The sequence below is a fragment of the Electrona antarctica genome (assembly GCF_951216825.1).
Source record: "Electrona antarctica genome assembly, chromosome: 4".
Classification (NCBI taxonomy): domain Eukaryota; kingdom Metazoa; phylum Chordata; class Actinopteri; order Myctophiformes; family Myctophidae; genus Electrona; species Electrona antarctica.
The window spans coordinates 21,569,682-21,595,369 of NC_136809.1; the positions used below are offsets into that span (position 1 = coordinate 21,569,682).

Here is a 25,688-nt window from a genome sequence, read left to right on the forward strand (position 1 = left end):
GCCAATATTGGAATAACATCGCAGAAATTGAATGCAACAATGTCTGTTATCAAAGCAACATTGTAATCAAAACATTTTGAATGCCAATCTATAAGAATATAATACTGGATGTAACTTGTCACCCCCATGTACTGTCTAGTGTCTATTAACTGAACAAAGCAGCATGCCTATCCATTTCCCTGTGAAGAATAGCCTGGAAAGATGACCTTTACTCGGCTTCCTGTTTTTCACCCCATTTAAAAACAATTGGCTGTTTTCAAAGATGCAACTCGGGCTAATTTTAACATCGTTTTTTGGGGAGGGGAATTTTATATTTGATTCATCATTGATATAAAACAATGAATCCTTTAAGACCATCAGGTTTTTTTCCCCTTTTTTTTCCCCCCACAGTTTTACACCAACACAGAGCTCTCAACATTCCAAAACTATATTGTTTACCATATTACGTTTGGGGGATGCTGTGGGACTTGCATGGTTGAGCTGGCCGTTTGTTGTTGATCAAGGTTTGTTTTGATGGACAGCTGATGTTTACGGTCAGTGCTGTAGTGCTGACTGACTGCTGTACAAACTACAAAGGACGGGCCCTGTGTTCTAGACGAGTGTCAGGCACTGAACAACAGAGCTCAGCATTCACTCAGCCAGTGGGCAGAGGGCATGGAGTCAGTGGCTCAATAGCCCTGGCACTGGTATGTCAGAAACTGCTGTACCCTGCTGACTGCCTACTAATGGTACAAAAGTATCCCGCTGCTGATACTGCTCCCATACTAATCAGTCCAACTCCAAACCCTCTTGTAAATGCTATGCTTGTCGAGGCAATATTGGTTCAGGTCATGGAGTTTTTTCACAATCCAATAAGCGATTACCACAATTGACCTAGTTTTATTTATCTAAATTTAGTTAATTTACAATACAAATAAAACCATTGCCAAGCACAGTGACATACAGTATATGTCCCAATCCCACTCAATATAAATGTGCTATATATAGCACATTTTGTACTGTAGGGATATTGTACTGTAGGTTGCTCCTGCTTAATTGTTTGCACCATCTTTATGTGGCAGTATTGCTGTCCTGTTATAGTTTCCACAGGACCTGAACAATATAGTTTATAACTAAGGCCTCAACTGAGCTCAGCGAACCCCAACTCCCCCCCCCCCCCCCCCCCCCTCCTGAGAACTCTTTAATCTCTCCCTCTTTTCTCCTCTCACCTCTGAAAGAGAGTTTCTGCATTCAGTCCAGTGTTGTTTTCGTCGACTAAAACTAGACGAAAAATGTTCGTCGACTACCTTTTTCCACTGGCAAAAACTAAATGGAAACTACATGAAAACTAAGCTATGATGACTAAAACTAAGACTAAATATACTGACGATTTCGTCAACAAATAAAAACTAGACTAAAATGACTAGTGAACAAGAGATCCAGTATAAGTCATTTTACACTTGGTTGCATGCTGAAAATAGCAGATCTACAAGCTCACAACGCGTCGCGCTGTGACGCTTTGTGGGCTTGTAGATCGGCTATTTTCAGCAAGTGGCCGGCTCCTCTCTGGCAACAGCAGTGACAACATACAGAAATGTGTGAGGGGAGGAATTATAAACATAACTTAACTACTAAATGTGGGAGAAAATACAACTAACTATCTGCAGAGTTTGGTCTCCCACAACGAATAGAAATTCTTAACTTGTTATCACCCTATTCACCCTCAGCAGACCACTTCTGTCTGTTGTTTTAGACTTTCCATACAGTTATATAATCGTGCAAATCAGATCCAAACAAATAGCAGTCATACTGCTGCAGTATTACTGTGTGTGTATCAGCAAAGGCTGTTGCTTGCGTAACAGCTCGCCTTGGCATCTGCACAATAGCGTGTCTCTGTTTTCTGTTTATGAGAACACGGTTGTGCTACACCTGGGAACGGCAACAATTATTTAGTATTGAACCATTTAGTGTAGTAGGCGAGCCAACACCACTGGCTGTTCTGGCTCAACTCCTGTGAGAACCTTTTGGAACCAGGAGCAGTGCAGATTGCAGAATTAACTTTTGTTTGGTCTTTGTTTTTGTTCTGACCATGAATTTGTATCTATCTTACATTGAGTCCATTAAACGAAGGATTCCTCACCAGACTATTCTTTGGGGCTCATAGGTTTTGCAAATTGCAGTAATCTCTCTGTACTGCAATGCAAAACGTGTTTTTGAGATTAATTAGAGATTTCAGAGGATGTCAGAGATACCAAGACGCGGCTTGGCCTGTTGTAGCGCCACCATGAGGCTGATTTGAAAACTCAAGTGGCATTTCTTCCTCAGCCTAGTGGGAATATGCATGCACAGTTTCACCGCAATCGGACGCTGCGTTGAGTAGTTGTGGTGATTTGTACAAAGCGGGCTACTCCTGAAAAGTTTAGAAGCCAATCGTAGCCAATCATGGTGGATTATGAGAAGTCAAACAAACCCGTATTGATCACATGACTATGGAGAGCATGTGTACCGATTTGCGTGAAATTTGGATAAAATCTGAAGGAGTAATATTAGAAAATGTGTTTTACATACCGTATGTCGGCCTCCTGGTGGCGCTATAAAGAGCAGATGTGAAAATTGCAGGCAAAGGTTTTTCCTTGGCCTCTATGGAGTTGGCATACATAGTTATACACAGATCCGTGCAGTGGTAAAAACAGTTGAAAATGTTCAAGTGGCATTTCTTCCTCGGCCTAGTGGGAATGTGCGAATGTGTTCATGATTTGCAGCATTTTGTTTGAAACTGAGCACTCCTGCGAACTTTGGAAGCCAATCTTAGCCAATCAGGATGGAGTCTGAAAAATCTGAAAGACCTGTTTCGTTGAATGGCTCTAGAGAGACTGTGTACCAATTTGCGTGATGTTTGGACAAAATCTGTAGGTGTACTGTCCAATTTCTTTTTGCACAAAGCGGCCTCCTGGTGGCGCTATAAGAGGCCAATGTGAAAACCTTGGGGCAGAGGTTCAGCTGTGGCATTCAGGGAGTGTGTGTGCAGAGTATGGCTGCGATCAAGCCAGCGGTGCCGGAGATTAGCTGTCCACAGAAGGACGGACGGACACACACACGGACGTACGGATGGAGTGCAAAACATACTCTCTCCCCATGCCTTTGGCCTGGTGGCGACAATTAAACGATGTTCTCTTTCTTATGCTCCTTTCTCAGGCCTATGAGAGGCGCTTCCCGAAATGTCACCTCATCCCCATATTCGTGGCCAGCGATGTGGTCAGTGAGGAGACCAGCGAGGATGGTTCCACTCACAATGTGGAGCGGCGCTGCGCCCTGGATGTGGACGCCCCGCGCCTCCTCAAAAGGGTGTGTGGCGAGTCTTGATCAGATGAAAAAATATAAATATTGGGGAAAATATAGTGTTTTAAAATGCTACTTCTCACATCTACCTCATCTCTGTGTATAAATACCAATACTTTATTATTGAGAGAATTTTCCATTCCACATTGTTAAAGTTGCAGCTCTAGTCTTCACTGCATGTATTTGTGTGTTGCAGATTGCCGGGGTGGATTACGTGTACTTCATCCAGAGGAACACACTGAACCGACATGAGAGGACACTTCACATTGAGTCCCACAATGAGACCTTCTCCAATAGGGTTATCATCCATGAAACCTGCTGCTATTCCGTCAGTAGTGCACAGACGCACACACATGCACTTAAACATTAACACGCTGTAACATTTGTATTCAGTCTCAGCCTCAGCCTAGCCAGCCGTGGACAATGCACTGATGTTAATGTTCTCGCTTCCTCCTTTCCTTCCTGCCTCCTTTTGAAAGCTTCTCTAAATAGACAGAGAAAGCTGTGTTCCCACTTGTCACTAGCTATTCCAAGACATTTTCCTGCTGAATTATTTAGCGCCCCCACACACACAAACACATTCTGCCCGAATACGCTCACACAAACACAGATCTGAAGCCAGCACAGTCTGTGCTCACCCCCCAGGCCCGAACCACTGTGTATTAGTAACCCCAACTCTAACCTTAGGCCTGCTCTAGAATGAATGGATCCGCTCTGAATGAATGAGGTCAAGCACACTATATTATCCTCCAAACAATTTTTGGTCCATGGCTGCACACAGGGGTAATTAATATCATGTGATTTGGCACGTTGCAGTTGAGTAGCAGACATTGACTCTGACTCACAATTAAATACAGCTGATGGACTTGGCCAAGACTGAAATGTTTTGGTAGCTACAGCTATCTGGCTGCAAGTGTGCTGTGCACTTGTACTGTTATGTATGCAGCACACCTACTGTAGAGTTAGTAAGGCTTACAGGGCCAGCTACTGTAGTACGACAGGAGTATAGTTAATTGTTACCAAAAAGGTTTACTGTGTGCACTGTATACACACATCCACCTGCTGGGACCACATACAGAGATGTGCATGTGTGATCACATGATTGCTTGCTGCCCCCACTCACAGCTCCCACTGTGTAATTTTCTCTCTGAGTCATCATTTAGTCAAGCTGCGTGTCTGTGGTTACCATAGTAACGTGCGTGTGTGTGTGTGTGTGTGTGTGTGGGTGTGTGGGTACGGTACACAGGTTCACCCTGAAAATGAAGAGTGGACGTGTTTCGAGCAGACCGCCAGCCTGGACATCAAGTCATTTTTTGGCTTTGAGAGCACTGTGGAGAAGATCGCTATGAAGCAGTATGCTAGTAGCATCAACAAGGTCCGTTTACACAACTACTAATTACCAGCAATTTACCTGTGCATCACAGTTGTGTATAACAAAGCATAAGTCAGGCATTTTCATCTAAGGATGCCTTGGTAAGAAAATGCGTTGCATTAAAATCACCATAAGGAATTCCTTACGTAAGGGAAAAGCCCTTGTGAGTGTTGGCTCATAACGACTTAGAAGGACTGTAGAGGATTTGAAGTGGCCTATACCACCAACCACATCACATCATTGATTATATCAGTTTATTTGCCACATCTGGATTACATTTATTTTTGATGATTGAATTGTGCTTTCCATTCTTCAAGTAGAAAAACATTCATCTTTTGTCCAATTTTGCAGTTGCTAATTAACACTGGTAATGATTCTATCACGTACATTGAAGCAGAACTTTATTCTTATTATTGTTTATTGTTTTAGTGTAATGACTTGTAACCATAGTAACTGAAGTGTACCTGTGCTGTCATACGACAGTATCTACTATGAAAGTCCTCAGTCAAAACACTTGGGGAAGGAGACAGCCGAAGAGGCTTCATGCAACCTCTTAGAATAGCTTTGGGAAGTATTTTGCTTGGACAAACTTAAGTTTGAAACGTAATGTAATTTCTGCAACTGGGCACTGGTGTAAGAGCTTCTTGTTACATAAGATAATCTGGCCCATGCGGTCGTATGGCTTAAAACAAGCTTGTGTAACCGCCTGCCGATCTCATTTGAGCTTGATTCTGGTATACAATTTCACATCCTGTCATTTACCTCTACAGTATATGTCCCATTTACTTGTTCCAACCACTTGTCAGGACATTTCTTTTAGTCCATGGTGGGCGTAGATCAGGGGTGGGCAATTATCTTTCCCAAGGGACTAAATGAAAAACGGAAAATATTGTGACGGGCTGGGCGAAAAGGCTGAACTCAATTCTTCATAATATTAATTTAATTTCTATATAAAAAGTAGTAAATGGCATTGTTTCGACAAGCTGGTAAGAGTATATGTTATTAGGCAATAAAAGGTTGCCTTCCAAAAATGTAATTTATTCAATACAATTTTCCAAAACAATGGTAAACGGGTTCACGGCAGGAAACTTGCATGTACGTGAATAAACAGGCTTCACGGTCAGTGAAAGTCAGCCAAAGGGCCGCATTTGGCCCCCGGGGCCATGTAATGCCCAGGTCTGGCGTAGATGAAGAAAACATGATCTTTAACATACCTGACATACTTGTTTACTTTTTGTCCTTGCCTCTCCTTCACCTCAGGGCAAAGAGATCATAGAATTCTACCTAAAGGAACTGGACGATGAGGGAATCACCCACGTGCCCCCCTGGGCACCGTCCACCCCTCCCCTGACACCCCCTGCCAGCCCCCTTTCTACCAGCCCGCCTGTCCCGGTGGTCACACCCGACATCGCCACCCCCCTGCTTGCCAATGCCAAGGACTGCACCACCCAGGACACAGCCAAGGAGGTCAATGGCAGCGAGGCAGACGGCCTAACGGAAAGCCAGGCTGAAGGTTGGTAATCAATCACTGCTGAATGGGCGCTTAATTTTATCTATGGGTAATGTAACATAAGGCTCTCTTTTGTTGGTCAAGTGAATAGAAGAATTGCACTGGAAGTACATTTCATTTAGCTTGCAGTGTTTGACTTTGCCATGATAATGTAATATGTTTCGTGATGCTTGTGTGGTACAGACAAGCTGGATGCAGACTACATCAAGCGTTACCTGGGCGACCTGACACCCCTACAGGAGAGCTGTTTGATCAGACTACGCCAGTGGTTGCAGGAGATGCACAAAGGCAAGGTAATTCATGCGCACGCACGCACACACGCACGCGCGCGCACACACACACTATTGAATAAATGTGTGAACATTATATTACACTTACAAGTTGACTATTCACTTAATTAAGTCCTAACCATATGTGACAACAAAAGTTGAGTTTACCTATATTTTGTGAAAAGCTTGTTATAGCGCACACACACACACACACCTGAAAGAGGAATTAGGATAAATTTGCTTAAGCCTCTAGTCTAAATGACTCCTGTTTCTCTACAGTTTGTATATTGCACATCCCCACTAACTTTCTTTAACACTCTGTCAAGATCCCTAAGGACGAGCACATCCTGCGTTTCCTGCGGGCCAGGGACTTCAACATGGACAAGGCCAGGGAGTTCCTGTGTCAGTCTCTGACCTGGAGGAAGCAGCACCAGGTGGACTACCTGCTGGAGACCTGGACCTCGCCACAGGTCCTCCACGACTATTACACCGGAGGCTGGCACCACCACGACAGAGGTAGGCAGCAGCTGCCAACATGAGAGGGTGGGATGGGTGTTGTTGCTGTTTGGGTGCACTGCAACCGCACTGAAATACATTACGACATTACAGTATAGTATGCCTGTGTGGATATATACGCCCACAGCTGGTCATATCCATGTTGTCACCTGGAGAAGACGTGGATCTGCAATTACCCTCCGAGGCTCAAGTTATACACACTCAAAAATCCATCAAGACTAGCCTATTTTGTATTTATTTCCCCCAAATTCAAACCCTCTAGTGGAGGTTTTGAATTAAATAGGAGACCTATATGTTCCCTACTTGATACCAAATAACTTACACACATTACATGTCACACACCCACATGGTTTTTACACAATTAGATAATATACAGTAGCTACCAACCAACAGCCGACTGGATGTGTGCTAAGGCTTGGCCTTGTGTCAAACGGCGTTCTATAAGGGCCTGTATGTACAGTATGTACGGTATGTGTATAATAGATTTAAACACTCTTTTGTTCCCCTGGCAATCAAAATGCTCAATCAGAGATTGCCGAATGCACTTTACTGACTCAGAGATTCAGGGATTGCCAAAAGCACTTTATTGACTAGTTGCACTTTATATGGGGAATGTGTGCAATATCTCTGTTTTGTGTATGTTGGGTGTTTCATGGGGTTTTTCCTTTTCGTATGTGAACGTGTCTGTTATTTGTATGCAGCTGTGACTCTGTCTCCAAGACAAATTCCTCCCAAGGGAGACAAATAAAGACAACCTTGAACCTTGAACCTTGTAGTATGCACAGCACTACGTAGCCTGATAACTGTGTGTTCTGCCAGATGGCCGTCCAATGTACGTCCTGAGGCTGGGCCAGATGGACACCAAAGGACTGGTCCGTGCACTGGGAGAGGAATCTCTGCTTAGGCATGTGAGTAACATTTCTGCAACATGCATTAAAGGGACACTTCACCCTTTTTTGCAAAAATAATATATATGTTAAAGGAGCATTCAGTGATTTGGGTGATTTGGAAACCCCCCCGGTCCGCCCCGGTAACAAGATGTACACATGCACGCACTACAGTGGGTTGACACGCGCCAGGCCAAAAGCACACACACCAAGGCCCGCCCCCGCTTGATTATGATTGGCGGAAGGCCCTTCTCTATCCTGATTGGATGAAGGCTTTGCCACCTAGCCAAAAACGAAACCTAAGGTTTTTTGACCCTCAGGGGTTAACTGGGGACAGGGAGGAACTCCTTATATGGTCAGCACACTCTATAGTAGGGAGGATTATCACAACAAAACAAAAAAATAAATTATATTTGAATTAAGTGAATATACCTTTAATGATGTTTAGAAGATTTAGAACACTGGGGGCCTTTATGTGTGTAATATGTGGTTTTAGATTTTAGCAGTGAGCCCAGTGTCTCTGATGTCATGGACACTGGGCTCACTTACTTCCTGGACTACATGTTGTCTCATTAAGACAGCTCTCCCCCTATCCACAAGGAGGAGCAGTGCACAAAAGCATTATGGGAATTGTAGTCCAGGAAGGAAGTGAGCCCAGTGTCCATGACATCAGAGACACTGGGCTCACTGCTTAAATCTAAAATATCTAAAACCACATATTACACACACAAAGACCCCCAGGAAAGTGTTGTAAATCTTCTAAATGTCATTAACATATATTCTTTTGCAAAGTGTCCCTTTAATTAATTCACACATTAAATGCCAGGTATTAAGTCATTGCCAGTGTACTACTACCAGCGTTTTTACTCATCATTCGAGATCCACCAATTTGTTTTTCAATGCGGATGTAAATGAAGGATGTCCCGTTAAAAATATGAGTCTCCCTTCTGTCCACCGGGGGAAAAAAACATTGTAACTGCAATCTGTGGTTCTTTAGTTATTGGCAGTTGAATATGGCTCTTTTTCACCAAAAACGCAATCTGGGAAAATAAATCTGATACCGAGATTTATTAGAGCATTAGAGCATTTTTATAAACTCTTTAGCGTTGGAGTGGACGGGCTGGAGTGTTTTATTTTTATTTATTTTTTGGATCACGTGATTTCCAGTTGTATTCTTCTCTGCAAGTCCTAGCATGATTTATAGGTTGGCGAAGAACGCCCTCTAGTGTAATCACTGAAAACACCAGCTGACATAGATCTAGTCCATGGCAGTCAAGCATTGGACGACGTAGATCTACGTCGTTGGCAGTGTGTGTTAACGGGTATGTTTATGTGCAAGGGAGAGCTTCCTCTCATCATAGTAAAATCTGCAATGTTAATTTAACTCTTGAGAGTATAATAACGGACCCAAATGATCCTGAAAGGCTGTATGAACATCAACCGTCCTCTTGTGTTCTCTGTGTTTCAGGTGCTGTCCATCAATGAAGAGGGCTTAAGACGGTGCGAGGAAAACACCAAGGTGTTTGGTCGACCCATCAGGTAAACCTGCAGTGCACACGTCTCTTGTTAACAAAATCAGCACCGGGATTTCTTTCAAAATGGCAGCTCGGGGTGCCGCGCAGATATGGCAGCTTTTACTCTGAAAGCCCCCCCCCCCCCCCCCCCCCCCCCCCCCTTCCGTTGCGTACAAAAACTGGGAGAAATAATGTTGCTTGCTTACCTCGCTATGATTACGATACGGGGGGACGATTTATAAAAACATTTCGTCTCTAATGCGTGAGCAGGGCTGTTTTCAATTGATCTAACTCTCTCTCGGTTACAATAGCTGTAGGAAGCAATAGGTGTAGGAGTCAAAAGCCTGAGTAGACGTTAAAATGACCTTGAAAGTGAAAAATGAAATGTATTTGGGTTCATCACAGGTGCTTGATTTACATCTACAGTGAGCAAGTCCAGAAGAGTCTGAACTGCTAGAAAAATCTAAAGTATGCACTGACTGGAGAGAGACAGACTTAATGGAGAATGGTATCTCTTACTTACAGTATCTCTTAGCTGACATATCTATCAGAGTGGAGTGAGTAAAGTGAGGTGGCTGGAAGAGAAGCCAAGCAGGAATAGAACACAAATGACTGCGATTAACAATTTATTTTTTATTTTATTTTTTTGCATTGAACATTGGAATGTTACAACTTGTATTTCTGTTTGTCTTTTAGGATTCATAATCACAAATTGCACAGGGCAGATAATTATGACAAAAAACTTAAATATACAAAGACATCACTGACACATATAAAATATATATATTATTTATTTCCAAAAACACTTGTGACGTGTTGTAAGCTTATAGATCAACTATTTCCACTATTTTTATTTATTTTTTATTTTTTGAATGTATGGACATTTATCAACGTGGGAACGTTAATTGCGACTATCTCAAACAATTGCGATTAGGCGATTATGTAATAATTGTGACAGGCCTATGCAGGAATGTATGTGAAGTGAGCTACGAGGGAGGGTGGATTGACAGTGTTAGCCAGAGGCGCTTTCAACACTTAAACTTCATGTCTGTTTGACATGTTTAGTGGTTCAATGTGGTTCGTCTTGAACAAAGGGCTTGAAAATATGGTACTACATGCAATAACATATTAATTTTGTTATTTTCTTGTGACATTGCTTATACAGTACTTTCAGTTGTATTCTCTCTCTGTGTGTGTGTGTGTGTGTGTGTGTGTGTGTGTGTGTGTGTGTGTGTGTGTGTGTGTGTGTGTGTGTGTGTGTGTGTGTGTGTGTGTGTGTGTGTGTGTGTGTGTGTGTGTGTGTGTGTGTGTGTGTGTGTGTGTGTGTGTGTGTGTGTCTGTGTCTGTGTCTGTGTGTGTGTGTGTGTGTGTGTGTAGCTGTTGGACATGTGTGGTGGATCTGGAGGGTCTGAACATGCGTCACCTATGGAGGCCAGGCGTGAAGGCTCTGCTGAGGATCATAGAGGTGGTGGAGGCCAACTACCCCGAGACACTGGGCCGTCTGCTGATACTCAGAGCTCCCAGAGTCTTCCCTGTGCTCTGGACACTGGTGAGACCCAGGAAGGAGACGCATGCATGCACTGTAGTAGGCCTACAGCACAAAATCCTGAGTGTTAAGTTTGCTGGCACCTACGGATGGCTGCAATTCGAAACTGGCCCCCGTAAAATCTGAATCCCCCCCCCCGAGCCCCCCCCCTTTTTCCCTCACTGTATATGTTTCTTTTCCCTTTTTACCTCCATTATGATGAATTCCTGTTCTGTTCTTTTTCTATATAGAAGTGTCTATTTCTACGTCTCTAAATGTTTTGATGAATTGAACATGGTGGACCCTATTGTAAACGAGTGTAATGCTTAATTGGGTCGTCCACTCACAGTTAACAGCCTTTGTATTGAGTTTGTGCTTGAAATGTACTGTAATTCTGCAAACTGTTAATAAATATTTCAATCAATCAATCAATCAATCAAAATGGTGTGTTTACAGGACACAAAGTAATTTCGTTTTTACATTTCAAGACACTGGTGCTAGGGTTGGGATTTGGAACCGGGTCCATTTCAGGGATCCGGAGCCGGTTCCATCGTTTTTTTATTAACGGTTCCCCAAACGGATCTCATCAGTCGTCATTTAGCTCCGCTGTGTCTGTGCATGCATGCAAGCAGAGCCAAGTTACTGGGGTGACGTCACCCAACCTACATGAGTGAGTGAGTGGGGTTGGGGAGGATACGCCCACTGTTCTGTGCATTCAGCGACCGCCGCGGAGCGAGTGGGACTGGGACAGTATGTCGAAGAGATCTCCAAAGTGTGGTTAACAGAGAGGGAAATGACTCTGAGGCTGAGCACGCAAGTGCAATAAATGCGATGCTATAGTTCCCTGGCTGCAAAGGTTGTTGCAACTTGTACCAGTTGCAGTTTTGCACCACGTCCACATTGAGGAAACATCTCAAAATCAATATGCCTACACGAGTCCACAACTCACGAGAATAATCTAGGCACATCGCGTTTGTGAGCCATGCGGAAAGCCGTGTCCGCTCTCCCCGCAACTCCACCACAGCTAGCCGGCGGGGGACGAGGATGATGCAAGGCTCGTTCACTTTCCCCAGGCTAGTAACGTAATAGAAAATAAAAACTACTGTCGTCTACAGAGCTTTTATTTAGGCCGCAGCGTATTGTACAACTGTTGTTAATGGTGTTAATTTAGAACGCCAATGACTCGACGTCTTTCTGTCTGATATTTTATGAATCACGTTAACTATAGTATAGAGCCAAATCAATTTGTCTGCACTTATAAGCAACTCAACTGCTTTTGATTTGGCTCTAAATTAATCGCGTGGCTGTTGAGAGCCCAGCGTTTAGGTGCATATACCTCCATAGATTGATTACTTTATAAACAGTTTGCAGAAAAAAGCACAGGAACGTAGCCTACAGTTCAATACAAGGTCTGCTAAAACGATTTTATAATCCAAGAAAGCACTATGGCTTGTTTCCATTAGGGTAAGGGGTCCTTCATATTAAATTAATCTGAACATTAAAGACAACATTTGTCACCACAACAATATCATTATTGCAATGTGTACTGTAGGCTATATTTAATATACAGTACAAATTGCAACAATGATATTGTTGTGGTGTCTAGCTGGTGGTGGTGGTGGTGAAGTTTAAATAATAGTGCCACACTGCCACCTCATAATTGTAAAGTGTATTTTCAATAATTTAATTAATGAATGTGTTTATTATGTACTTGGTTAGGTTAGTTATAATATAAGCATAATCTATGTCAGAAAAAAAGGGGAAAGAAATAATATTAGGATCCGTTAAGGGAACCGTTAGGAACCGGAACCGTTAAGAGGGATCCGGGAAGGATCCGGAACCGTTAAAATCCTAACGAATCCCAACCCTAACTGTTGCACGTGAAGTCAGTGCAAAGATGCAAATTCACACTGGGCCGACGTGATTTTGTGTATTCGTGCAAGTTGAAATTGTCCAACTTGACGTGAACAAACGCAAATGATCTTGCGGTCAAACTAGCATGAATAACTAAAATCTTTATCGCCTCCATGTGAACACACTGTGACACTGTGTATAAATCAATATTCAATTTAACCTTGTTAAATCGGCAATCATGATTTTGTAGCATAGCTGCAGTTTTCTCATGCCTTACACTTACATAGAGCTCCGAAGTCTGACGTCACTTTCAGTATAGGGCGTCAATCTCCAGGTTCATGTATTTGTTTATTTGCATTGAGATCCCCAAACGGCGATTTTAGGTCGCTTCATATAAGAACTGTGTTTGAAAAATAAACCGACCACCTCGGCGTTTCTGTCAGGGGAGTGGCTGTGCGTCGTTAATGATGTCCATTCATATTTGATACAGCCAGTTTCTAGAGAAAATGGAATTAATGTGACCGCAAAAGCCTTGAAACTACATATGAATGCAATGTCGCTGAGCATATACGTCACGCCCAGCTGTCAACATATTGCGTTCCTGAGATTCCTCGTTGACGTAAGCTCAGCTGGTGGTGACTCGACTCGTACTAACCACGATACATTATATATCAATAAAATAAAAATAAACGTAATTAACGTTCAGTTTCTGTTGTGCGACGGGCTGCGGGCAGAAGCAGCCTACCCGGAAATGTAGTCTCTGGGTTGTTTGGCTTGTTTCTAACGCTTATTTTGTTACTCTTTGGGTATATTTGTACATTTCCACCTTCAGTCGATGCTTCATATCCATATGAGTGAAAAGGCCGGGGTGATCGGTTTATTTTTCAAACACAGTTCTTATATGAGGCGATCTAAAATCCCCCTATACAATGCTTATAAAAACATACATGAACCATGGCGCTCACTGCCCTCTACTGGTAGTAGAGGGCAGTGACGTCAGGACTTCGGTGCTCTATAGTAGGTACATTACATTACTAAGGAGGTCATATTTGATTTTAGTACTAGTGCTCATGCACACCAGCAAATAGACATTGATTTGATGGGGACGAGATGGTGACTGTGGAGGAATACATGTACTTGGGCACAACGATTGATTCCAAGCCGTCATGGAATTCCAACACTGATGCTGAGACGGTGTGTATAACGTGGAAAAGAGTTGAATTGTACTCTTCCATCGATCCTTCGTGGAGAGTGTATTAACTTCTTGTTTTGTTTCCTGGTATGGCTCATTATCATTAGTTAATAAGAACAAACTCCATAAAATCAACAATGTAACCAAAATGGCTGGGGTACGACTTGCGAGTATGACAGCAATGTGTGAGACCCAGGTACTCAGCAAGGGGAACGCTATTGCTAGGGATAGAACGGCATCGAAAGTAATCAACAAACTACCATATACTATAAAAACTGGTCAAACATTGGCCAAATTGTCAAATAATATAAGAAAGAGGCAAAAATGTTGAAAATACGCCTGGCTTGTCAGGGTGCGGGGTCCCCAGCTCAGGGTGGGGGGTCCCCAGCTCAAATCTATTATTTGAACTGAGACGTGAAAAGGTTGAGAACCACTGATCTAGGCTACATTAACATGAGTAATCTTGGCCCGTCTTCCATGCCAGGTGAGTCCGTTCATCGATGAGAACACCCGCAAGAAGTTTTTGATCTACGCAGGTAATGACTACCAGGGCCCTGGAGGAATGGTGGACTACATTGACAAGGAGATCATTCCTGACTTCCTGGGGGGAGAGTGCATGGTGAGTGTGTTTATTTGTTTGCGTGTGCGCGCGCGCGTGTGTGTTTAAACTAAGATAATAACCTCTTCATAAAGATATTTTTAGTTTTGCATTAGTAATTTTAAAAAAAACGTTGTTTTGCTCCCGATCTGTTTTTCGATCATTTGATTCGATTTATGATCACGTGATCGGATCAGGACAACCCTAGTAATTTCACTACTTCCAAGTTCCATGGTCAGAGATGTAGTGATCTAGTCGGAACAGCCACTATGAGATTGATTCATTGCTACTCAAAAGCCTGAATTGATGAGACACAATTGAGATTATTTTTGTTTAGTTTTTATAGTAGCTCGTCTTTTCAATTTTTTATTTCTTTCTCTACACAACCCAAGTACTACAAAGAAAATTACGAGTAGACAATTGGAAAGAAACTACTAATGGAAAGGAAAGTAACCAATACGTACACAGCAGACACGGACACCATCACCAACAACGATACAAAAATGATATATAACACAATTAAACTAAACTGGCATTACATTACACCACTGCTCATTTGCAACATCAACATCATGCTCTTCTGTAGCACCAGGACCATTTTGCAGAGAATTCCACCAGGCTACCAGACAGTTGGAAACTCAGTCTTTCCACATGTAAAATCATGCCAACTAGCTCTCTCAGCCCTGAGTCAAATGGTTAGCACAGAATCTGATTTCCACAGCCTTCAGAATGCATCTCGTGGCAATGTTCATATCAACCATACACTACTGCTGCTGGGGTTGAGTCCTTCAAGAACGGTGAATTGTCCAAGCAAAGATGTTTCTGTGTCGGGAGCTATTTGTCAAACGCTGATTACCATTGAAGTTGGATAATTACAAGACACAAGACATGTCGAAAGTTGGTGTGTTAAAGTAACATCAGTACACCTACATCTGCTGCACACTGGTAGACATAATTCTGAATCAGTTCTAGATTTTATTTGACGTTGAGGGACAAGCAAGGTGTAGAATACCAACCACCTTTTTAGTATGTCTTTCCTGACGCGTGCGTGTGTGCGTGCATGCTCTTGCAGTGTGAGGTGCCAGAGGGTGGCCTGGTGCCCAAGTCAATGTACCGTACAGCTGAGGAGCTGGAGAACGAGGATGTCCGCCTGTGGACTGAGACCATCTACCAAACTGCCAGCATCTTCAAGGGAGCTCCACACGAGGTTTGACCCAACAGAGAACACGCCTCTCTAACAGTGGTCTCAAACTGTGAAGGGAATCACTAGGGAGGGGAGGAAACAACATCACAAGAGCCAAAATTGTGTGTGTAGGAAGGGGCGTTAATTGGAAATGTATAATGTAGATCGGTATTGAGCAAAGGCCACTGGTTTGTCCAGTGCTTCAGTTTATTTCTGAAGTCTGTCACTGCCCCCTAGTGGATTTAGCATGTAACACCTAGTAGATTTAACATGTCATGTTCTTATGCTGCTCCTAAGAGAAATGGAACCTTGCATTCAGCCTTTAACTTGGTGCAGACTTCTTACACAACCATTTAAAAGCACAAGTCGGTCCCCCACAAAACAGTTAGCTTTGTATCTTCATTTCAGAGATCAGCACAGTCATGGATAGATTAACATGACCATGGATCCTGGGCACAAACCCACCACGGCCCCCCTCTTTCGCAGGCTGCCCTCAGTGATGCATAGGTAGCATTATGCAATCCATAACGGTCTGTGCTACCGCGCCATATGAGTTCATTCTGCTGGAAATCTGTTTTATTTCAGGTTAATGAGCTTGTGACCTCTCAAACAGATGTTCCCATTTCTCTGTTCTGTTCTTACTTTGCCTTCAACATTATCTCTCATGTTGGTCGTTAGTCTTTCCTTAAAAATGCCTTGCGCCTGGCCTAGCGGTCCAGGCGCAAGCCATATATAGGGTCTTGCCTGACAGCGTGTCGCATGTTCGAGTCCTGCTCATGATGACCTTTGCTGCATGTCTCCACCTGTCTCTCTCTCCCTCGTTCCTGTCAATCTTCACTTGTATCTATCAATAAAGGCAGAAAAGCCAAAAACAAACCTTTAAAATAATGCATTGCTCCCATCGCTCACATATTCTTAATGAATACATTATTCCGCTCTGCCACAGTCTTTTCAGTGCATACTCTTATTTTCAAGGCCAAAAAATCCTGGGCCGTGAAACGGAAGTAAACAACGGCTGTGTAAGTTTCACACGATTGTTATTAATTCACCCAAAAGCATACATTTTGTAACCACAATCAGCAACCCTTTAGTTATGGGCCGTTTTTGAGTAAACGCAATCTGGGAAAATAATCTTTATTCATTTCTGGTTTTATCGATCGCCTGGCAACCAAGAGCTATTCATACGGTGGTGAAGGACTCGATCAAATGTAATCAATAAACTCTCAAATGAGGGAATATTCCGTCAATGGCAGTGACCGGTTGGATGTGAAATGACGGAATATTCTTCTTGCCTCCTATAACCACTTCTTCCTTCCACACCCAGCTGCTGATAGAGATCATCGATGCCTCCTCAGTGATCACCTGGGACTTCGACGTGTGCAAAGGGGATGTGGTGTTCAATATCTACCACTCCAAGCGGGCCCCACAGCCACTGCGCAAGGACCCCCTGGGAGGGGTCAACGCCCCGGGAGGCAACAATGTCCAGCTCATTGAAAGGTCGTGGACCCTGGGCCAGGATTACAGCATGGTGGAGTCCCCACTCTGCTGCAAGGAGGGAGAGAGTGTTCAGGTAAGTGTGTGTGTGTGTGTGTGTGTGTGTGTGTGTGTGTGTGTGTGTGTGTGTGTGTGTGTGTGTGTGTGTGTGTGTGTGTGTGTGTGTGTGTGTGTGTGTGTGTGTGTGTGTGTGTGTGTGTGTGTGTGTGTGTGTGTGTGTGTGTGTGTGTGTGTGTGTGTGTGTGTGTGTGTGTGTGTGTGTGTGTGTGTGTGTGTGTGTGTGTGTGTGTGTGGAATATCAGCTTCATGTGGCTCACAGATAGGACTTGTGATGGATTACAACATAAAATGAAAACTAAGTTGAGAATACAACAGGCCAAACAAACAGGACCCTCGAGGATTGTTGGGGAATATACGGTAGATGTGCTTCTAAGCTGGATTTCTATCATCGGGTAGGGGCAGACCAAGAGAGGCAGGGGGTAGTTTGTTCCACAGTGGAGGCACTAGCAAAAGCATGAACCCTCCAGTGCTTTAGTTAACTGAGACTGTGGAACAAGTAATGTTTTAGCTCACAGAGTAAGGCAACTAAAATGTTCTTATAGCTCATCTAAACGGTAACTAGAAAGGTAGCTTAATTTGAACACAATCCATGCCAACCTCGAGATATCTCGGAAAAAAATATTACCATCTTGGCCATTCACGAGATCACGAGATTTGATTAAAGAGCATTAATCCAGCTTAAAAAAATATATTTTTTAGCTTCCGTCGCTAACTGGAGGGAATGTGTTAAAAATGAAAAAGGGATAGTCTTGGGATGATTGAGGACAGAGATGATGATGAAGATGATGAACCCCATGCTGTCCCCAGGGCTCCCACATAACACGGTGGCCAGGTTTCTACATCCTGCAGTGGAAGTTCCACAACATGGCAGCCTGCGCTGCCACCAACCTCCCCTGCATGGATGACGTGTTGGCCACCCTGCAGGTCTCCTCGCACAAGTGTAAAGTCATGTACTACACAGAGGTGCTTGGGTCGGAGGACTTCAGGTTGGTAACTGTGTTTCGTTTGTGTGTGACAAAGAGAGAAAATATGTGTTCATATCTAATATTTATAAGCCACATGTTGGTAATATATTTGTTCACGATGGTGAGGTGTTTTTATTGTGTTATTATTATTGTTAATATTATGACACTAGCTTTGACTCTTAATTTCTCACTTGTGTATTGTGTTTCAGTATTGCCCCTCTACAATATACCACATAGTGCCATTATAAAGTTTCATCTTTTGATTAATTAAATCTGCAAAATGACTACAAGTTCGCAAGCATCATGAATGAATTGTCCATAAGCCCTGATCTATGAAATAGGAGCCTTCCCTCCCTGTAAGACTTAATTTTATTTAGCACCAGCCTTTTCCTTTCAATGCTCTTCTGTTCCTTTACTCACCAACCCCTCCTTCTCTCGGTCTCTTCCTGTGAAGAACGGCTTGCTGTGATGTACGGAGTTTGTAAGTGGCCAGTGTTTGCCCCATTTTGTTCCCGTTAGCTTTAGCTTAGCATCATTGCTGCTTTTGGCTTCTAATTTCATTGGCCCTTCTCTAGCAGTTACAGGAAAGGAGATACTTGTTTGCACCGATGTTGCAAACGGCTCATTAGCATCAGCTAAGAGCCTGCCATAGACTTTCTCAATGCTTTCTCAATGCACCTTGCTTGCATTGGAGAAAAGGTCCTCGCACTGAGGCCATGGTCTTACTATCCACTTGCTGGCTAAACAAAATTGCTTGCATGACTAACAATATAAGTGTACTTGATGTTTGAGTCAATTATGTGTGTCCACCGACTCCACCCACATACACTTATAGCAAAGGCATTTGTTTTTATGCAACCATCTAATTTGTACTACCAACCTAACAAACCCCACTTTGCTGTTTTAGCAACATTACAAACAGTGAGTGCCATGTAACTTGTTCATAACAGGAGGGTATTTTGACAATTGTAAATAACAAGATATTACATCAGGGTATTGATAAATAAATTCTGGCAGATATTTGCCATATGAATATGTATATATATATATATATATATATATATATATATATATATCATATCAGGATCAGTTGCTAAGGCTGCTGATATGGCAGATGTTTGTCCCATTTGTCAATCAAGTTGTCTTTGTTTCAAAATAGACGATTGTGCACATTATTGATAAAGATGTTAATTATCCAGTGTAGGCCTAATAATTATTTTTATTTTGAATGCTTACACATTTCAAGCACTACTCTTAACCTCTTAACAAATTAACTGCTTATGACAGAGTATTCCGCCATCCAATCCAACCGTCAGCTGCTTCTGACGAAATTCTCAGCCATATAAGCTTTTTTAATGATATAAAACGGGGTCGCTGTAATCCATTTTTATTTTTTGCTTGGCCATGCCTTCTTCAGCACTCCTTGACCAGTTTTGTGCATGCGCACTGCCGTTCACGTCTTGTTTACAGGCCAACTAAAGTGTCTCTTTACTCTAAATCTACGGCGCTCTCCATGGTTTTGACCAAAACGCCGATGTTCGGAAGTCTTTTATGATTGCCAGGTGATCGCGATTGGCCTCATTTTAGCTCCCTAGCATTGGCGCTAATAATTTAACATCTAAAATGGAGCGCAAAACCGTACACGTGTCATACTAAAACAGATGCAGATCCGGTGGCAGCCAAGCACCACTACTTTCGTCCACCAGGGGGCAGTCAATGTGTTAAACCTTGTATACCTTTTTATGGGGGTATATATGGGGGTATATCATTACTGCATTTATTTGATAGTACAGTGGAGATTGACCTGAGACAGGGAGAGAGTCGGGAGTGACAAGCAGCAAAGGTCTGTCGGGCTCAGGAATCGACCCAAGACTTCCATTCCTGGGCATCATAATAGGCTGCATCAGAGCCTATTATGGTCCACTCCTTTTTGAGTGGTGTAAACCACTCCTACAACTGGCTTTTTTGAGTGGTGTAAACCACTCCTACAACTGGCTTTTGTGTGCATAAAAAAATGACCATGGTTGCTATGTTCAAAATAATTTCTGACGTAATTAAATCACACCCGGGTGAACTGGATGACCGTAGCAACCGTGGTCATTTTCTCTGCGCAAAAAAAGCCAGTTGTGAAATCACATCCAGGTGTGATTTCATTACGTCAGATCAGAGCTGATCAGGCTGTATAAAACCTTACACCACTCAGTTCACACGGGTGTGATTTTTTCCCTCTACACAACATATTTGATTCCGAAAATAGCACATCTACGTGTGTTGTGACCTTTTATAGATCTGCTATTTTCACCAAATATTCACCCCAGAATAGGGACATTAGGGTTTTTGTGGTTAAAATACAGGATAAACAATAAACGTGCCTGCCTATAATGAAAGGCATGTTTAAGACACTGAAACCAGATGCCCTTTAGGGTATGGAGTTTGCTATATTAATTATGGATAACGTTTTTTTGTTTTTGTTTTTTTTAGAGAAATGGGTTGATATCGATCTTCCTGTTTTAATTTTTTTTGGAATCTGTATCTGTCTTGAAAAATACTACACTATATCAGATGACCTCTACTTTTTTAGTCCTAATTATGCATCAGATTTATTTTATCAGATTTTCATGTCCTCAATATAGAATAAGATTCTGTTAAAATAAAATCTGGGAAGTCACCCTTTAATCAACTGAATGTGATTTTTTTATTTACCTCATTATATAACAAATGGCTCAATTGTAGCTTTTGACAAGGGAAGTAGGTTACGCTTTAATTGTATATAATAAAAACAATCCCTAACTTTTGCCCCCATATAAATTATGCCTCAACTTCCTTTCTCAAAACCACACTCTACTCTTGACTCCAATGAGCATCTTCTTTGCACACAAGTATTTTAGTAAACCCACTCTGGAACATAAAGCAAACTGGCATTTTGGCATCCACTCTTGCCCAATGCTGGTGTTTGGCTTGGTATCCATATTCTATTAGAGCCTGAACCTTGACAGTCTAACAGAGTGAAACTGTTCTCTTCTATTTCAATTCTGCACCATGATCACTGGGTTGGATAGAGCACGGGCTGTGCACAGAACAAATACACACCATTTTGGAAAGAACTTGGGCCCCTTCCCTACTTCCTTCACAGGTGTTACCGATGATTCTAATGAAGGCTCTGTTCCAAACGGAGTCAGGGTGCTGCTGTTGGGCATGTTGGCTCACTGGAAACACTCTCCTACACCAGTGGGTCTCAAAGTGTCCTTGAGTGGGTTACAAATGGCCCCGTACGGGTGTGTAACTCTGAGAGTTATATGGGGGTCCTTGAAATTAAAAAGTTTGAGAACCACTGTACACTAAATGGAACAGAACCTTAATTAGTACCATTGGTAACATCGATAGTAGGGAAGAGGCCCGGAAGTAGGAAGAGTTATTCTGTGTGCATAGAGCCTATTGGTTCACTGGCAGACTTGGTAGCTCAAGTCTTAGCTAAAGGGTAACATGCAAACTAATGGCACTCTTTCTGGTTGTTCCTTTTCTCCATCTGTCCTCAGGGGCTCAATGACCAGCCTGGAGTCGAGCCACAGCGGTTTCTCTCAACTCAGCGCCACCTCCTCCAGCCAGTCGCAGTCTATTTCCCTGATCTCCAGATAGAAAATGGAAGCAGAGTAACTACACTCTGGACTACGATACCTACAAACCCATTCTCCTTTTTTCCAGTTCACCCTCAAGTCAACTACTCTCCGTCCCTCCCTCCTTCTTATGACTCTGTATTTCTAGTCAGTCACAATGTGGAACTGAAGCATGCTTGCACAAACGGAGGAGAAAGAGAAGAAATCCAGAGCAAAAAAGTAGAAACAGACTGTACCATTTTTAAAAGGGCTGTTTTTTGTTGTTTTTTTGCACAAAGGTCATGTATTTTTCTCGCCTGACATCTCTTTCAGGATACAGGTAGAATCTGAACATAATCGGGACAAGTTTGCTTTGTGTCTCTTGCCAAGAGAAAGGCTAACAAGTGGTTGACTGTCAACTTAGTTGATAGTCTGGTGCCTTCAGGGCACTGAAAGAAGCAATATGTTCTTCTGCGGAAACGGTGGGACTCGTTGAAGAAACAGGAGGCACTGTTACATGTATCCATCTGCACACACACACACACACACACACACACACACACACGCACACACACACACACACACACACACACACACACACACACACATACACACACACATACATTACATACTTCTATGTATGCAAAAAGCCACAGTCTTTGCCATATCACCAGTGGGGTGTGTTTAACCTGGTGCATTTTAGGTCCAGTTTGAGTGGTTGGTATTCACTTTTGGGCTAAATGGCATCTTTTTTAGAATTTGTTTAAACCTACACAGAAGCCCCTTTTCCCCCGGTTGGTTCCCAATGTGAACCGGCTCAGTTCTTTTTGGTTCTTAGTCCATGAGCCAGAGCTCCAAAATTGGAACGTTAATTATGAATTGAGTGGGCAAAACCATACCATTATTATATTAGAACATCTCCATTTGAGTACTTACACGAAGACAATGATTTATTGTATTACAAATTTTACATTTTTGAGTGGTGCAAACCACTCCAACAACTGGCTTTGTACCCGTGTACCCGTGTTTGTTCGTACCAAAAACACGAGCATGGTTGCTATGGTTAGCAACCAAAAAAACGAGCATGGTTGCTATGGTTAGTATGTGACGTCAGACCACAGCTGATCAGGCTATATAAGACCTTGCACCACTCAGTTCACACGGGTGTGATTTTTTAAATATGCAAATGAGGCATTATGTAGTACTGTAATGTACTACTGTGGAAGTGTTATCATGTATTAATTTACTTGTATTGATCCTATAAACAATTTAATATAGGTCTAGTTTTTCCCACCAATTTTGGAGCTCTGGCTCATTGACTAAGAACCAAAAAGAACTGAACCGGTTCCCATTGGGAACCAACCGGTGGAAAGGGGGTCAGAGTGCCAGATTGGAGGAATTTACCACAACAAATCAATACAGTTAAAGTAACTTGTCAAAAATGATGATAAATTGTGACTGAGTTTAAAGGACAACTTCACCACTTTACAACCTTATCCACTTTATAATCTTCATATAATTGGTCCGCACTAATGCTCATGATAAAATAGCACAATTTTTTCTACTTGGTCTGTCTCATAGGAGGAATATGAAGATAGGTTGAAAAGTGGTGAAGTCGTCCTAAGCCTGGCATTCATAATGTGGTCTCGTGTGGTGAACCTTCAACCATTTGGCGACTGAGTAGGCTAAAACCAACCGTGAAATGCTTTTTCTAATGCTGTTTGACCCAGGAATGGTCCTTCTTGACGAGGTAATCTGCTAGAAGCAATAACCCAAGTTTGAATTTGTATTTTGTGAAATATTTCTTTCTCTTCAAAATGTATGTGGCTCAGAGAGGCTCAGAACGGAGCCCTTTCAGTTATGTGATAATCACAGGCGGAGATGGTAGATGGGCAGAGAGGTAGGCCAGCTAATGTGGTAAATGGATACATTATGTGACATAGATGTCACACGTTTGCTATCATGCCGTTTCCATTTGAATCCGAACTGAATGGGACATTTATTTATGAATAAAATATATTTTTTAACCCAGATCATTATTGGAATGGCCACTGTTTCGTTTCTAGGATCGAGAAGCACCTGTAAAGATGCTATGAGGAGAGACAGCCTTGTCATTGATTTATGATTGTGCTACTGAGTGGTTTGCCAAGCAATGAACTGCCTGAATTTGGAGGGTTCATGACTTGATCAAAACTGCCATGATATATCAGTGGTGTAGATTGAGCATGCATAAACGAATGTTATTTTTGGATGGAGCTTATCATTTGCTCCTGCGCCTTTAGAAATGTATTGATACTCTACATGTACTAGTGTTTTTATTAAGTGTGTTATTGTTTTGGGAGGTTGATGCAGTGTTGCTGTATGCACACACGATAATGGGGTTTACATTTCTGAAATACTTCTAGTGATTTGACAGCCATGTGTCAGTTTAGCCTTTGTAGTCGGTGTTTTTTTTCTCTTGTGGATTACTACTTTGGTAGATGATGATCAACTGTGGAATACTGTAAATGATGTAATGCGTCCAAGAGAAACATAAATACTAGTTAAATCTATACATAATTGCCTACAGGATGTGTTTCAGTCAACGAAGAGTAAAGTTGAGCACATACTGTATCAAAATGGCGTAATTGGTAAACATCCATTACAACAATAGATCTGTGATCATGGAGTTTTTAAGGCAATGCAGATGTGTACTCCTTACAATGGGCAACTAATTTGTTCGAACATTTCGTGTTTGGAGATGTACAGTACATGTTATTGGAAACATTTCTCTTGTGTATCACCACCTTAAGTAAAGGGTAAGACCACTTTTGTAGAGGTTTGGGTTGTGTAGTTACCTTGCCATGATGTAACTCAAATGTGGACAAGAAATCAAAAATAATTTCTCCAGTGATTAGAAATTGATAATTCAAAATATGCTCCTCATTGACTTACATTGTACGCTGAAACAGCTCTCAAAGTCACTCTTTTAGTACGTAAACAAACACAAACAAAGTTGTTTCAGACAATATGGAGCAACACCAAAACTCATGTGGTTTTATTTTTTCATAAAAATGTTAACTTCCTGTTGATTTGTCCATTTTTATTCAGAAGAAAACCCGGACTGGATCCATGGATCCGGATCCAGATCTTCATATAGTAAAATCAACAGGAAGTTACCATTTTTATGAAGAAATAAAACCACATGAGTTTTGGTGTTGCTCTATATTGTCTGAAACAACTTTGTTTGTGTTTGTTTACGTACTAAAAGAGTGACTTTGAGAGCTGTTTCAGCGTACAATGTAAGTCAATGAGGAGCATATTTTGAATTATCAATTTCTAATCACTGGAGAAATTATTTTTGATTTCTTGTCCACATTTGGAGTTACATCATGGCAAGGTAACTACACAACCCAAACCTCTACAAAAGTGGTCTTACCCTTTAAGTAACGGACATTTTGGGACTCAGATTATCCCAGATAGGGGACTGATGATTTTCCAGAAATCATTGCCTAGTAGTTACTTGTTTTGAACTCCTCCAGGAACACTGCTGTTTCCAAACCATGCAATGAAAAGGTCAGTGGTTGATGATCCCATGATATCCATCTGTCATTACTCGCAATAACATGAAATACTTTACTGAGAAAAGGACCTGCTTAGAATGAGGGCTATTTTATTGATTATGGGAGTGAAAGAATGATTAAATAAAGTAATGTGACAAGAAGTAGGTCGGGAGTGGCTTATTGTCAGTATCAGCCAGTAACACGTGGGAGTCTATCCCCGTTACAATACGCTAGACCCCTGGGAGATGGATTGCTCAGGTGGAGCGCCTCACCTACCATCAGCTCCCAGTACTTCC

The 25,688-nt window shown here is 42.2% G+C and overlaps 1 protein-coding gene across 2 annotated transcripts in view; it reads left to right on the forward strand.

The window, feature by feature from the left end:
* The window catches only part of LOC306921591 (SEC14-like protein 1), a 43,558-nt gene extending 19,675 nt beyond the window's left edge, over positions 1-23,883 (forward strand). The window contains exons 3-17 of one of the 2 annotated variants that reach the window (XM_079498792.1): positions 3,175-3,324; positions 3,515-3,646; positions 4,565-4,693; positions 5,951-6,203; positions 6,384-6,493; positions 6,796-6,985; positions 7,805-7,893; positions 9,341-9,411; positions 10,764-10,935; positions 14,442-14,576; positions 15,628-15,762; positions 17,063-17,308; positions 18,100-18,278; positions 18,712-18,738; positions 21,794-23,883. In XM_079498792.1, coding sequence (XP_079354918.1) covers positions 3,175-3,324; positions 3,515-3,646; positions 4,565-4,693; positions 5,951-6,203; positions 6,384-6,493; positions 6,796-6,985; positions 7,805-7,893; positions 9,341-9,411; positions 10,764-10,935; positions 14,442-14,576; positions 15,628-15,762; positions 17,063-17,308; positions 18,100-18,278; positions 18,712-18,738; positions 21,794-21,893 — 2,118 coding nt within the window. In that variant the 3' untranslated portion in view covers positions 21,894-23,883. The remainder of the gene's footprint in view (positions 1-3,174; positions 3,325-3,514; positions 3,647-4,564; positions 4,694-5,950; positions 6,204-6,383; positions 6,494-6,795; positions 6,986-7,804; positions 7,894-9,340; positions 9,412-10,763; positions 10,936-14,441; positions 14,577-15,627; positions 15,763-17,062; positions 17,309-18,099; positions 18,279-18,711; positions 18,739-21,793) is intronic. The other variant, XM_079498793.1, reaches the window with a different exon arrangement.
* Positions 23,884-25,688: the final 1,805 nt, after the last annotated feature.